Below are 13099 nucleotides of genomic sequence, written 5' to 3' on the forward strand. Positions count from 1 at the left end.
CCTGAAACTAAACCCTTATTTAGTTTGAAAACAGAACAGATTGACAACCACTGCTTTAAAGTATTTTGAGAGGTAAATGTTCAACATAAGCACCTTGAGCCGTGAACCCTCTGCATGCGTGTCCCTCTGTCTCTCTGAGCCGGCAAGATCCACCAGGTTGAGCTGAGAGGTCCTGATGTTGACCACTTCATGTCCAGTTTCCTTTGATTCCAACGTCATGGTGAACACTGCATGTGAACGAGAGGATTCGCGGTTCATTGAGGTGGATGCCACTCGCCGGTTCCGCCATCCCATCGACAACACCTGCAAACACAAACATTCAGAAACACATCACAAGGTCACAAAAGAACTGGCAAAATAGTATAAATAAAGATAATATACAAACAGGTTTCCCACAGTTTTGGAAAACCTGAAAATGTGAGATTGCCTAATCAAATTTAAATAGACACGGGTATTTGCATGTAGTGTAGAATGTAAATTTTTCTAGTTGTGCAAAAGTTCTAAAATATTTTTATCAGGTAGACATTTTGTAAAAAGTCTTATCCAGTAAATATCGAACGACTGGAAAAGTCATTGGTTAAAAAGAATGGGAACCTGAAGAACATACAGCTCTTAAAAAGAATTTTTTTTTTCATTATACATTACAAATATTGTTATACATCATAATTAAGTAAAAATAGAATTAGCAACATGAGTAGAATTCTGTTAGATGGAATCCAGCCGTCACACTGTAGGATATTTCAAAAAATTGGTTTGACAACAAGCCTGAAAAGAGTCTTGCGGTTTGAAAGCTATTAAGGTCTGTTGCTAGTGTGTTTTTTTGACAACTATTCAAGGTCAACATGTGCGAGACCTGATAGGCCTCTGCAGCAGATGCAGCGTATTTCTCCACAGCTCCTTCTACAAAGACGCCCCTCTTGATGTCCTCTCGCAGGAACAGGCTGGTTGACACACTGTCCAACAGGTCATAAATCTGCTCATTGTAGATCTCTATAAACGAACACTTGCAGAGGAAGCTCTTCGTCCCACCAGACTGCACAGAAAACAGAAAGAATTAATAAACACCACTAAGCACAACACCAAATAAATAATTTACTGTACCCACTGATTAAAGTAACACCAGGTAACTTTTCAACCTTCATAATATATTTCCAAGTCTCTTGTGATGGTACATCGACTTACAATAGGTTGAATGACACGTCTGCCATAGCCTGACGGGGTCTGTAGCGTTTTTAATCGTACTTTTAAACTTCGGGTTTCGGGTAGTAACCGGCGAACAAAGAGAACTACAAAACTCGACTGCTTTACGGCATATATGTCACTTCCACCACCACCCCCACTTCCTTAACATCGCAGGGCTGTCAAGTGTCACGCATTGAGCGTGACAGTCACTCATTTCAGTCTTTTGTCACGCTCTCCCGCCACACATAGTATTTCTCACGCTGAAAAACTATTTGTAATATATTTAATATGCCGCAGCGCCCAAAACTCTGGCCGCGCCGCTTTCACTGTGGAACAGGCATGAATTCAGGCGCGTCTCCTCTGGTGTTGTTAGCCAATCAGAAAATAGCACTATTGTATCTGGGTAACATTTAACGCAACAACCAATGACACCCCGTAGTCTGGGGTGTTTTTTTGTCTGCCTGACTATGTTACAGAAGCTATCTTGCCCTCCGTTTATCTTCATGAATCAGGTAATGATTATTTGTCTTGCCTCAAGCTATAATGCAAATCGATTTGTAAAATTTGCAGATTTATTTATGGTAGCTTGATATTATAATATTGACGATATATGGTTATTATCTACCACTCAAACATTGCATTGAAGTATCATATAGATTCAGTAAAACGGTAACCAATAGACTAGGCTACTATTATGACACTGGCTTGTAAACGTGATCATCGCGATCATTTGTCGTTAGAAAAAAAATAAAACCCATGACATTTCATATGACATGCTGAAATATATGCCACTGTACCTGGGATGAAGACATTTCACACGCGACGCAAGCAGAACACCTGCATGCACCTCCTCCTACAGTGTTCAGGGCTATATTGGTTGTCAACAAATGCACGATGACAGAGTTTACGACAGTAGTAGAGGACAATACTGTTTCCCAACTGTAGGGGGACCCCGAGAGCAAAAGTTACCTGGTGTTACTTTAACAAATGTAAAAACTTCGATGCTTTTAATTTATAATTAAGGAAAATAATGTGTATTTAATATACACATAGTATTTAATACTATGTATTTATAGTATTTAATATACAAAAATAACATGTTCAAATGAACACTAATAACTAGTGGTGTAACGATACCCTCATGTCACGATTTGATACATATCACGATATTGAACTCACAATACGATATTATTGCGATACTCCAAGACATATGCTAAAAGGTTCACAAAAATGTTTACTGTTGATTAAAATGCTACATTTGGTGTTACATTGTGTGTGTAAATGAATAGGTTTGGACTTGATGCTGGAAACCCAAAGAACAGGATAATAGAGACACCAGAATAACAATATACATGATTCTGAAGCTGAAAATACAGAATTATTTTAGACGAATATGCTTGCACTCTTTCACTGACTAGATATATTTAAAATAATGTAGCACTTTTTAATGGTTAACATCAGACATTTGGCATTATCAGGACCCACAAATATTGCCCCATTGCATTATTATACATTATATTCAACATTATATATAGTAGTTTAGAGTAGTACTGACACGAAAACTCAAATTTTTTCTCACACAGTAATTTTAATTTTGGGTGAACTTTACCCGATACATGTTGCATTTTGTATTGCGATATATTGTGACACGATATATTGTTACACCCCAACTAATAAGACATTAAACATTAATTGTATTATGACAAACTGAGGGGCGAAAGAGAAGAAGAAATGTTGTATATCAACAATGTATTGTAACATGTATCAAATGTTTTGTTTTGTTCTCCAACAAAAACTGATTGAACATGCACTTGTCATGACAACAGCAAAAGTTCATTGTAGCTCTAATTACGCATTTTCTTCACAAAGAACAAATCCCACATCAGAGAGCCCTATTTTCCTGTGATGTACCACCCAATTCAGGGGGAGAACACAGACATTCTAGAATAATTAAATAAACAACATAAAAATTTCACCCATTTCCAAGTTTTTAACTGGTTCTGAATAAGAGGTTCTTGAGAGTCCCATGCACACATTTATTTAAACAGCAATATACCTCAATGAATGTGCAATTAATTGGCAACATTAAATTAATCTAGAATTATTTTATGTTTATTGAAACTTGTCTCACCCGTTCCACCTCTCGGTTGATGAGGAAGAAGAGATATTCAAAACTACGAGGAATCACACCACGCAACTCATCGGAAAAATTATCCAGCTCTGAGGGACCTGCAGACACAAAATGCAAACACCTTTCTGTCAAATCATCAGCTTACAGTTGTCCCAAAAACGTGAATGGAAACTTCTGGAAAAGTCACACTTGAAACATATAATTTACAATGCATTAGATAACATAAAACGTCATCTGATCAAACAACTTTTCTCACAGCTTTACTGTTCTGAGACATTTGTCAGCTGTTGTGATTTGTAGTGCATGTATGCAGTCGGTTCCCTTCAAGTTCACTCATAATAATTCATATTCTAATCGCATCAAACTCATATGAACTAGAATTTGACAACTCCAAAATAAGATACAAAAACTACAAAAATAGCTTGAGCTTATTTTCTAAACAAATGCCACTTGTTTTGATGTTTTTGTTATTTATTGCAATGTTATTAAAACATTTGGTAACACTTTACAATAAGGTTCATTATTTAACATTAGTTAAATACCTCGGTTTTTAACATAAACTAAGAATGAACAATACTTCAGCATTTATTAATCTTAATTATTTTAAACATTTATGAATACATTATTAAAATCAAAGGTTGTATTTGTAAACATTAGTTAATGCAGTGTGAACTAACATGAACAAACAATGAACAGCTGGATTTTAATTAACTAACATTAACAAGGATTACCTAACACTGGCAAACTGACACGAGATCTCAGCACTTACCCAGCATGGTGAAGGTCTTTCCTGAGCCCGTCTGTCCACTGGAAAACAAACACAACGTCAGGGTGCCTCTGGCTAAAAGTACTTTAAAAATATATTTTATCCCAAATGCCATTAGTATCCTTAACCAAACCAAGTGACAGCATATTTATTTTCATTATGATATTTTACATTGTATCTTTTTATTATATTTCCTTTACTATGTTTGAGACGTTGTCTGTATGTTTATCTGTCATGTATGTGTGGTCAAAGAAAAATTTCCACAACGGTGGACAATAAAGATTTATTTTATTCTATTCTATTCTGAATCGACTAGGCTCTAACATTTTTATACAAGCCACACAGGAACTCACTAGGCAAAAATGGTGCCGTTGTATCCGTTCATGCACGACTCCACGATGTTTTTAGCCACGCTGGAGAAAACCTCCTCCTGAGAGACACAAAGAGCAGTGGATGAGATGTTCCTCGACTGATCTTCACCCAGAGAAGACGCATCTGAAGCCCTGTCTCACCTGGCTTGTGCTCATGTCAGCCACATGGTCATAAGTGAAGGTCCGAGGCTCTGGTTTGCAGTGCAGTCTGACAGTGTGCGGTGAGCTCACGGTCAGGCACAGACTGTGATCGCCGTCTGTTGTTAACCCAGAGCCTTGAGTCAGTGGTCGTACCCGCACAAACACCTTGATGGCATCTCCATCACTGCATGAGGATGTTAGAGGAGGAAATGATAAACACAAATCTGTTTAATCCACATTCAGTATAAAGGGATGCAACAGTACAAATTTGTATAATCATTTTACACTATTTTTTAAGCTGCTTTCACTCCTTCAATAATCTGTCTTCTTTAAAAAGAGACCAGTCTGTATTCCAACTAATTCATGAACTACAACCTTTAAAGTTGAGATCTGTGCTCAAAAGTGGAGTGACAATTTAATGACCAGCGAAGATTAGGGGAAGAAAAGCACAACTAATTTTTTTCTACCAGACAAATGTCAACCAACAAGCATGATAAATTCTGTATGTTCGCAGTTACCTGATAGAATCACAAAAAAGGAACAAACTCGGTGGAAGTGCTGGGTAGATTACTAACAAATTGTAGTTAGTTGCTGATTCCAAATTACATGACAAAAATTGTAGTTAGTTATGTAATCTAGATTGCTCAATTTATGTGATCTATTCTTACTCTTTTTTGATTACTTTTGACCAAACATGTTTATCACATTGATCTGGATGGGATAATCTTGTACATTATTGATATAAAAAAATACAAAGAGAAAGAAAATATATTCCATTCTTTATCAACAACAGGAAGTGCATTAAATATTACATTACATCAGGGTTTCCCAGAATGGGGTACGTGAATTTAATGAAAAGCTATTAAGTAAAAATTTAAACAATCTAAAAAGAAAACACTCAAAATAAAACATTTACTAATATATATATACGTTTTTTTTTACCTCCATGTCATGTGACCATTAACGACATCAGAGAACCATGAACTTTCATTTTATTATTATTATTGACTTTATTATTATTATTATTGAAAATTTTAACTATTAACCAGTAAATGTATTAGGGCAAAGAGGTTCAACTAACTAAAAAAGTTGACCCTGAATTGAATGTAAATATGAAATGACGAACATTTTAATAAACATGGTTAAATACCTCACTGAAAGGTCATACAAATAATAATTAATGTGTTCATCAGGAGCTGATTAACTTTAGATATGCAATGTTGCGAAAACACTTCTTAAAACTGAAATGATCAAATGCTGTGGTTCTCAGTTTTCAGTGATCGGCTCATAGTGGCTTGTCTGTGTACCTGGAAGACCTTCTGAACGGATATAAACAGTATAGGCTTCTTTTTTTTATATAAAGGACAATTTTAAATATAACAAAGAAGAATCAATGCATACTAGCATAATTAACTGCTATTGTAAGAATAACATGTAACCATTTACTCATAGAAAAATAGCTTATTGCGTAATCCATTTTAACATGTAATCAGTAACTACCCATCACTGCTCGGTGTATATAGATTATGGTATAACGTCAAAATATTAGCGGAAATCTCTTTCATTGTTAAACGTGAGCTCAGTGTTAGCACGCAGTCAGCAGTGTTTACTATCTTTTGACTGTGTGTATATTTATGTAAAGTTACCTGTTGATGTTTGGTTCCGCGGTTGCTGAAAGGAAACATAAAAGATAAAACACATTTATAACAAAACTATAGTAATCATGGTGCTAATATTAACGACAACAAAGCTCGTCAGTAAACATTGACGTGTAACGTTACTCGACTCCAATAGTAAATATCTTCTGTTTATTCGATGTAATAAGGTAAAACATTTCGACTATTTGCTCTAGTATCATATGCGAAGTATCACATTAACTCATAGTATGAGTAAATAATCCTCACCTTTGCCTTTAAGATTCATGATTCATTCCTATATTTATTTTTCTCTCTCTCTCTGTATTCGTGAAGGATCGATACAAAATTTGGCGCCTTGTTCTTCTTCTTCTTGTTTGAGTTTTAAGGGCAGCTCGTAACCTGGATGCCGCACTACTGCCATCTTCTGGAGTCATGAACTTTTTGAACGCTTTTTCAAGTGTTTACTTAAAAATCATAATTTATGTTTATCTGAAGAAATAACAGATGGGGAACGGTAGCCTGAATACGTAGTAACCTAAAGGAAACTGATAAAACAGTGCCATGACCTGTTTTTATCAGTTTCCATGACCTGTTCCATGACCTGTTATTAAATTAAAATTAAGTTGACTAGTTATAATAAATACGTAAACATTTTCATCAAATCGCCTTAACCATTTTTATACTGAAATTATACTTGTAAGTCTTCTTTAAGCAAAATTATTTAAACAAATACTTGTCTACTATTTTACATATTTCACTGGGAAAAAAAGTGAAACTGAACAGTGAAGTCTGTTCAATAAAAATATCGATAAGTCAATAACACGACAGACAACATTTTGCACAATTTTTTTTATACAATGTCAAAATTGTAAATTCATTGACAGTTTACTAAAATGCATACAATCTATTATAGTTCACCCAAATGCCTTGCATTCAGCACTTTGCTTCTTTAAAGACCTAATCCGTGGTGATGATCTTCATAATCTGACTTCAGCTGAACAGCCAAAATGCCTTATTTTCCGGTTAAAACTGTAACCACTCAGCTTTATATACAAACTGTATGTATAAAGCGCTATATAAATGAAAATCCTAGCTGAGAAGCGCAGTCTCCTCCCATAGACATGATGTTTATACGGTACAATCTATATTGTATCCCCTAGCCAAAAATTTTCTGCATTTTTTTTTGTGTGTGTGCAAGTGTCACAAAAATACTATTTTTAGTATTACTTCGAAAAATATATATTCAATAGTCAACATTTGAAGTGGATCAAAAAAGTTCGATAAAACCAGTTCGTAATGGTACTAAACTGTTTAAGAGACTGGAAACTGACTCTTTAGATACAATTTGAGGTAGCTCTTAAAAGAGCCGTTGTGGGTTGAAGCAGACGCGGGTTTAAGCGCGCTCTCCGCGGATGCGACGGGCCAGCTGAATATCTTTGGGCATGATGGTGACCCTTTTGGCGTGGATGGCGCACAGGTTGGTGTCCTCGAACAAACCGACCAAATAAGCCTCGCTGGACTCCTGCAGGGCCATGACAGCGGAGCTCTGGAAGCGCAGGTCCGTCTTGAAGTACTGAGCGATTTCTCTCACCAGCCGCTGGAAGGGCAGTTTGCGGATCAGCAGCTCGGTGGACTTCTGATAGCGGCGGATCTCCCGCAGAGCCACGGTCCCGGTGAGGCTTCTTGACGCCGCCGGAGGCCGGAGCGCTCTTACGGGCGGCTTTGGTAGCGAGCTGCTTCCTCGGGGCTTTACCACCGGTGGATTTACGAGCGGTCTGCTTGGTTCTTGCCATTGTTGCGGGCTTCTTTTCTCTGTTCTGCTTGTGTTGGAAATACTCCTATATAGCGCCACGAGCTCATAGTGTCGTGATTGGTTAGTGTGTGACGTGTGCTTATGACTGCTAGCCAATGACTGCGTGTTGCCTCTTTTCAAACAAGCGGAGGGTTTCCCGCTCAATGTGCTTTGTTCCCTTTACTACTTTGCGCATGTGCCCATATGCTTTATACTTAGATTTTTGTATTTATTTGATCCGAAATATTTACATTATTCGTAATGGTGGTCTAATTACAACAGAATACTTTACTAGAAACACAGCAAATCAAACAGGACACAACCTAAAGAACGATATCTAGCAAAGAAATACAGCTCAGAATTGCGTTAATAAACATTCATTGTTCCTGCCAATACATCTGTAACGTAATTGTCCATTCTGAGAAATCGTATATTTCAATTTTTTAAATAATTATTATATACAATCAATGAATGTGCTCTCTATGAGATGAAATGGGTGGCTCTTAAAAGAGCCTTTGGTCTTAATGAAACAGACTCCGTTTATTTAGACTTGGAGGGTTTCTCGGTCTTCTTGGGCAGCAGTACGGCCTGGATGTTGGGCAGCACGCCGCCCTGAGCGATGGTCACTCGGCCCAAAAGTTTGTTGAGCTCCTCGTCGTTGCGCACCGCCAGCTGCAGGTGACGGGGGATGATTCGGGTCTTCTTGTTGTCCCGAGCGGCGTTTCCAGCCAGCTCCAGGATCTCAGCGGTCAGATACTCGAGCACAGCCGCCAGATAAACAGGAGCTCCGGCACCGACGCGCTCGCCGTAGTTTCCTTTGCGGAGAAGCCTGTGAACACGGCCGACGGGAAACTGAAGTCCTGCCCTGGACGAGCGAGTCTTAGCCTTCGCTCTAGCTTTACCACCGGTTTTACCTCTTCCGCTCATGTTAACTCTTTAAATATAATAATTACAACTGCTAAGCCAAAGCCAAGGTTAAAAGAATGGATACCATTTACTGTATTTAAAGGAGAGTGCAGGTCGCCCATTGGTTTAGAGTCTATAAAGATTCAAACCAATCACTGGCCTTTCCTTCAAAGCCCAACCCCCCTATCCTAGTGGGGATTATTATGCACTAAATAAGTATGTAGCCTATCAAGTATTTGTGACCATTAAAATAGAAGAGCTGAAACTATTGTAATGTTTGTGATAGAAAATTCATAAAAATGTTTAACAGATGTTAAGGGAATTAATATCAATTTAACAATGTATTTTTTCTGTGCACACAGTTAATATGTGTAAAACATTTTTTTAATTAAAATGGTGAAATAACAATTTAAACAAGCTTTTCAAATAATTAACTTCAATATCTTGCTACTAGGGTTTGACATGCACACTTTATAACATGTATGTATGCACACTATAAAGTCTATATAAATATCTATATTCATGGATATTATACACTGTTCTTACCAAAAGTACTACACATTTCACAGATTATATTCTATGCACAATGAACTTCTGATACTGTGTTATATATTATGTTCCTAATGTAATATTGGAGTTTTATCACCGCCCATATAGCCGGATATGGGGTTGTTTGTATTGTCATAACTCTCCAGCATGTTGTGGGTATATTTTCTGTTTGTGTGTGTGTGTCGTATTTGGACTGTGATCACTGCCTAAACCCTCATAAGCTTTTTGGCCGTTTTTAATATTTATAAAATAGATCACTCAACTTGAGTGATTCAAGACTAGGTCACTCATTTTTGACAAAAAGTATTTTATAGTTTTTGTTTAGATTGCACAAGTTTAAGTGGTCAAAAGTAAAATCTTGACTGTTTCCTTTAAAAATTAACAGAAATCATTACAATACATGAGTTTTGCTTTTTATTCAGAGTTAGTGAGTGGCTCTTAAAAGAGCCGTTGATGAAAAAACAGTGGACTTTATTTTTTTGGGAGCTGCCTTTTTAGGTTGGGCTTTAGGCTTTGCCTTTGGTTTAGCTGCCTTGGCTTTTTTAGCACTTTTTGCTGCTTTCTTAGCGGCTGCTGGCTTCTTTGCCTTCTTGGGACTCTTCGTCGCCTTAGCGGCTGTGGCGGCGGGTTTCTTTGCCTTCTTGTGTGATTTCTTGGCGGCGGGCATCTATGCCGCTGCACTCTTGGGCTTCTTGGCCGCAGGCTTCTTGGCTTTAAGAGTCACTTTCTTTACCGGTTTCTTCTTGGTCTCGACTTTCTGCTTGTTGAGCTTGAATGAGCCCGAGGCGTTTGACCTGCACCAGGGTGCTTTTAGTCACCAGGCTCTTGATGGCGATCTTGATGCGGGAGTTGAACTGTCCAAGGCAGTTGATGATTTCAGTTTGGAGTGGACGCCTCCTGCCTTGCCAACCAGAAGCCGTCTGGAGGAGTGGTTCCTCCAATTGGACCGCAGCCGAAAGGACACCCGAAGAGGTGAGGTGCATGTCAAAATATCAAAGTTGTGGAACGCACCGCCAAAGAGTCGAGTGCACAATCTGGGATCCTCTCTCATGTGTATGTCACCGCAAATTTCGCTGGCAAGGCTTTCTCAGCGGTGGGGCAAGCAGCTTCAGTACTGCATGTGATGGCAATCTTCCAGGTCTATCAGGTCAAGCTGCTCAGGTCTCTGGATGAGGGCGGGCCGGACCCAGAAGTTTTCAAAGAGCTCCAGCGTGCCACAGGTCTAGCCCTCAGAGCGAGGAAAGGGACAGCTCTAGCGATTGGCCACAACTTGGGAAATCTTGTGATGTTAGATCGTCACCTGTGGCTCACCCTGACTGAGTTAAAGTTAAAAGACGGCCCTTCTGGACACACCCTTGAACCCCTCAGGTCTCTTCAGAGTGGTGGTGGAAAGTTCATGGAGTTTTGCGCTTTGTCGAAACGCAAAAAGAGTCGGCCATTAGCACTTCCTGCCAAAGTGCGCCGGCGTGATCTCTCCTTCACATTCTTGCTCCTCCTCAGCGGCCATTCTGCTGCTACTTGGTGGTAGCATGAACCGACGGTGAGACCACGACAGCCATGGCTGAAGCGTCATCATGGTTTGAAGAGTCAGAGGCAGGGACAGCAGGCCCAGAAACAAAGCCACCTTCCTGACGCTGTCTCTCAGAGCAGGGAAGCTGTACACAGCTCTGAAGACGAGCCACTGAAGAAGTCTGCTCGCTCCGCTGTGTGTGTTCACCATGCCCCCCTGCCTATTGTGGGCGGCAAGGACAATTGTTGTGTTTGTATTTTGACTTTCCCACTATGCAGTGCAATAAAGTAAAAAAATAGTAATACATAACTCACTGCAATATCAGAGCTATTTTCCTCCTCTCACTCCCTCGCCCCTCTCACTCACTTGTGGTATTAAACTCCCTGCTCCCCAGCGGCGAGTTAGGCCTCACGGGTGCAGTCCGCCTGGCTCGCTGTCACAATTCACAAAAGAGTGACAGAGGAAGTACACAACCATCTGGCAAAACGCACTGTAGAGACAATCGATTAATCATTAACATCCCTAGTCTCTACACACATAAATGAAGAGTTTTCACAAATTGGTGCAGGTCAAATTGGTAAAAGTATGTGGCCGCTTTAACAGCATTCCACGCGCACGTTTATAATTGCAGAGTAGGTAGAATTGACATAGTGGTACGATTCTTAAAGGGAGCAAGAAGGCTGAACCTTTCACCCTACCTTTCGCTCTTTTACCCTACCCACTTGGGACTTGGCACTTGTGCTTGACTCTCTCACGGGACCCCTGTTCAAACCCTTGCAATCAACGAGCTTGTGCGTGCGCTCTCTCAAGACAGCTCTCCTACTTGCACTGGCCTCTGTTAAGCGAGTTGGGAACCTGCAGGCACTGTCAATTGATGACTCATGCATTGAATTTGGGACAGGCAATTCACCTTGAAGCCTTGGAAAGGTTATGTAGCCTACCTAAAGTGCTTTTGATTCAATTTAAAGCACAATCTACTTTCCATGCCGAAACTCGGCCGGAATGAAGTTTTTAATACGCTCTTGCTGTGCCCTGTACGTGCGTTGCACGTGTATATCAAGTGCTCTAGACAGTTCTGGCTCTGAGAGCAGCTATTTGTATGTTTTGGAGGGCACACGATAGGCCTGTCTGTGTTTAAACAAAGATTGTAACACTGGATTGTTGATGCAATTGCTTTAGCTTATGGCTCTAAGGCATGGAATGTCCTATAGGGGTTCAAGCCCACTCCACCAGAGTAATGGCTTCCTCGTGGGCATGGGCAAATTGAATATTGTTACGATCTACTCCCAGTCTAGGGTTGGGAGAGGGTAACAAACTTAAATTTTAAAAAAAGAACGTAAACGTATGCGTGGAGGGTTCCCTTCAGTCCTCTGCCCCAGAAATGTGAGCCAACACTTGATGCAAAAAGTAGCATTGTTACGTCCCCAGGACGTACTATGTAAAGTGTTTTTGATTATATATTTTACTTGGTTAAATATGATTGTTTTTGCTGTGTGCTCTGTCTGTCTCTCCCTACCTCTGCTTGCCTTACAGTTAATTAGCCACACCTGAGGCTCGTAAGGAGTGTTACACAGCTATTCTATTCAGGACATATTTCCGCATTAGCAAACACAATGTCTATATATTTATAGCCTTATATAGGGAGCGAGCCCGTCCCTATTTCGCTTTTACTTGTTACTTTTCCCACAGCATTTAAGCAGGTTCGTGTAACCCCACTGCTTAAGAAACCCACTCTAAACTAGCACATCTGGAAAATTACAGACCGGCATCTCTTCTTCCATTCATCGCGAAAATACTTGAACGAGTTGTTTTCAATCAGATCTCTTCCTTTCTAACACAGAACAACCTCCTGGACAACAACCAGTCTGGTTTCAAAAGCGGACACTCAACTGAGACTGCCCTGCTCTCTGTAATTGGAGCTCTGAGACTGGCAAGAACAGCTTCCAAATCCTCAGTTCTCATCCTGCTGGATCTGTCTGCTGCCTTTTACACAGTTAACCACCAGATCCTCCTGTCCACCCTAAAGACAAAGGGCATCTCGGGAACCACAATACAATGGTTCAAGTCTTACTTCTCAGGTAGGTCCTTCAGGGTGTTGTGGAGGGGCGAGGTGT

General features: G+C 39.6%; 2 protein-coding genes, 1 long non-coding RNA gene and 1 pseudogene across 5 annotated transcripts in view; all 4 read right to left on the reverse strand.

Annotated features, from left to right (window-relative positions):
• Positions 1-6621, reverse strand: part of kif15 (kinesin family member 15) — a 67262-nt gene extending 60641 nt beyond the window's left edge. Inside the window, exons 1-8 of one of the 3 annotated variants that reach the window (XM_077211311.1) lie at positions 6496-6619; positions 6238-6262; positions 4592-4775; positions 4433-4509; positions 4083-4120; positions 3314-3411; positions 854-1033; positions 94-303 (exon numbers count right to left, since the gene is read on the reverse strand). In XM_077211311.1, coding sequence (XP_077067426.1) covers positions 94-303; positions 854-1033; positions 3314-3411; positions 4083-4120; positions 4433-4509; positions 4592-4775; positions 6238-6262; positions 6496-6514 — 831 coding nt within the window. In that variant the 5' untranslated portion in view covers positions 6515-6619. Of the gene's footprint in view, positions 1-93; positions 304-853; positions 1034-3313; positions 3412-4082; positions 4121-4432; positions 4510-4591; positions 4776-6237; positions 6263-6495 lie in introns of all 3 variants that reach the window. The other 2 variants (XM_077211310.1, XM_077211312.1) reach the window with 2 other exon arrangements.
• Positions 6622-7465: 844 nt separating this feature from the next.
• Positions 7466-8046, reverse strand: LOC143720475 (histone H3-like; annotated as a pseudogene).
• A 477-nt stretch (positions 8047-8523) lies between these two features.
• LOC143721176 (histone H2A-like) lies at positions 8524-8956 on the reverse strand. Its single transcript, XM_077211423.1, has one exon. It carries the CDS (start codon positions 8945-8947, stop codon positions 8561-8563), a length of 387 nt encoding a protein of 128 aa, XP_077067538.1. The 5' UTR covers positions 8948-8956; the 3' UTR covers positions 8524-8560.
• Positions 8957-9876: 920 nt separating this feature from the next.
• LOC143721174 (uncharacterized) lies at positions 9877-11516 on the reverse strand. Its single transcript, XR_013196685.1, has 2 exons — positions 11300-11516; positions 9877-11205 (listed from the first exon to the last, which is right to left on the reverse strand). It is a non-coding gene; the product is annotated as an uncharacterized LOC143721174 (long non-coding RNA).
• Positions 11517-13099: the final 1583 nt, after the last annotated feature.

The sequence above is a fragment of the Siphateles boraxobius genome, unplaced genomic scaffold (genome assembly GCF_051911475.1).
Source record: "Siphateles boraxobius isolate OS27281-9 unplaced genomic scaffold, OSU_SipBor_1 65, whole genome shotgun sequence".
In the NCBI taxonomy this organism is placed as follows: domain Eukaryota; kingdom Metazoa; phylum Chordata; class Actinopteri; order Cypriniformes; family Leuciscidae; genus Siphateles; species Siphateles boraxobius.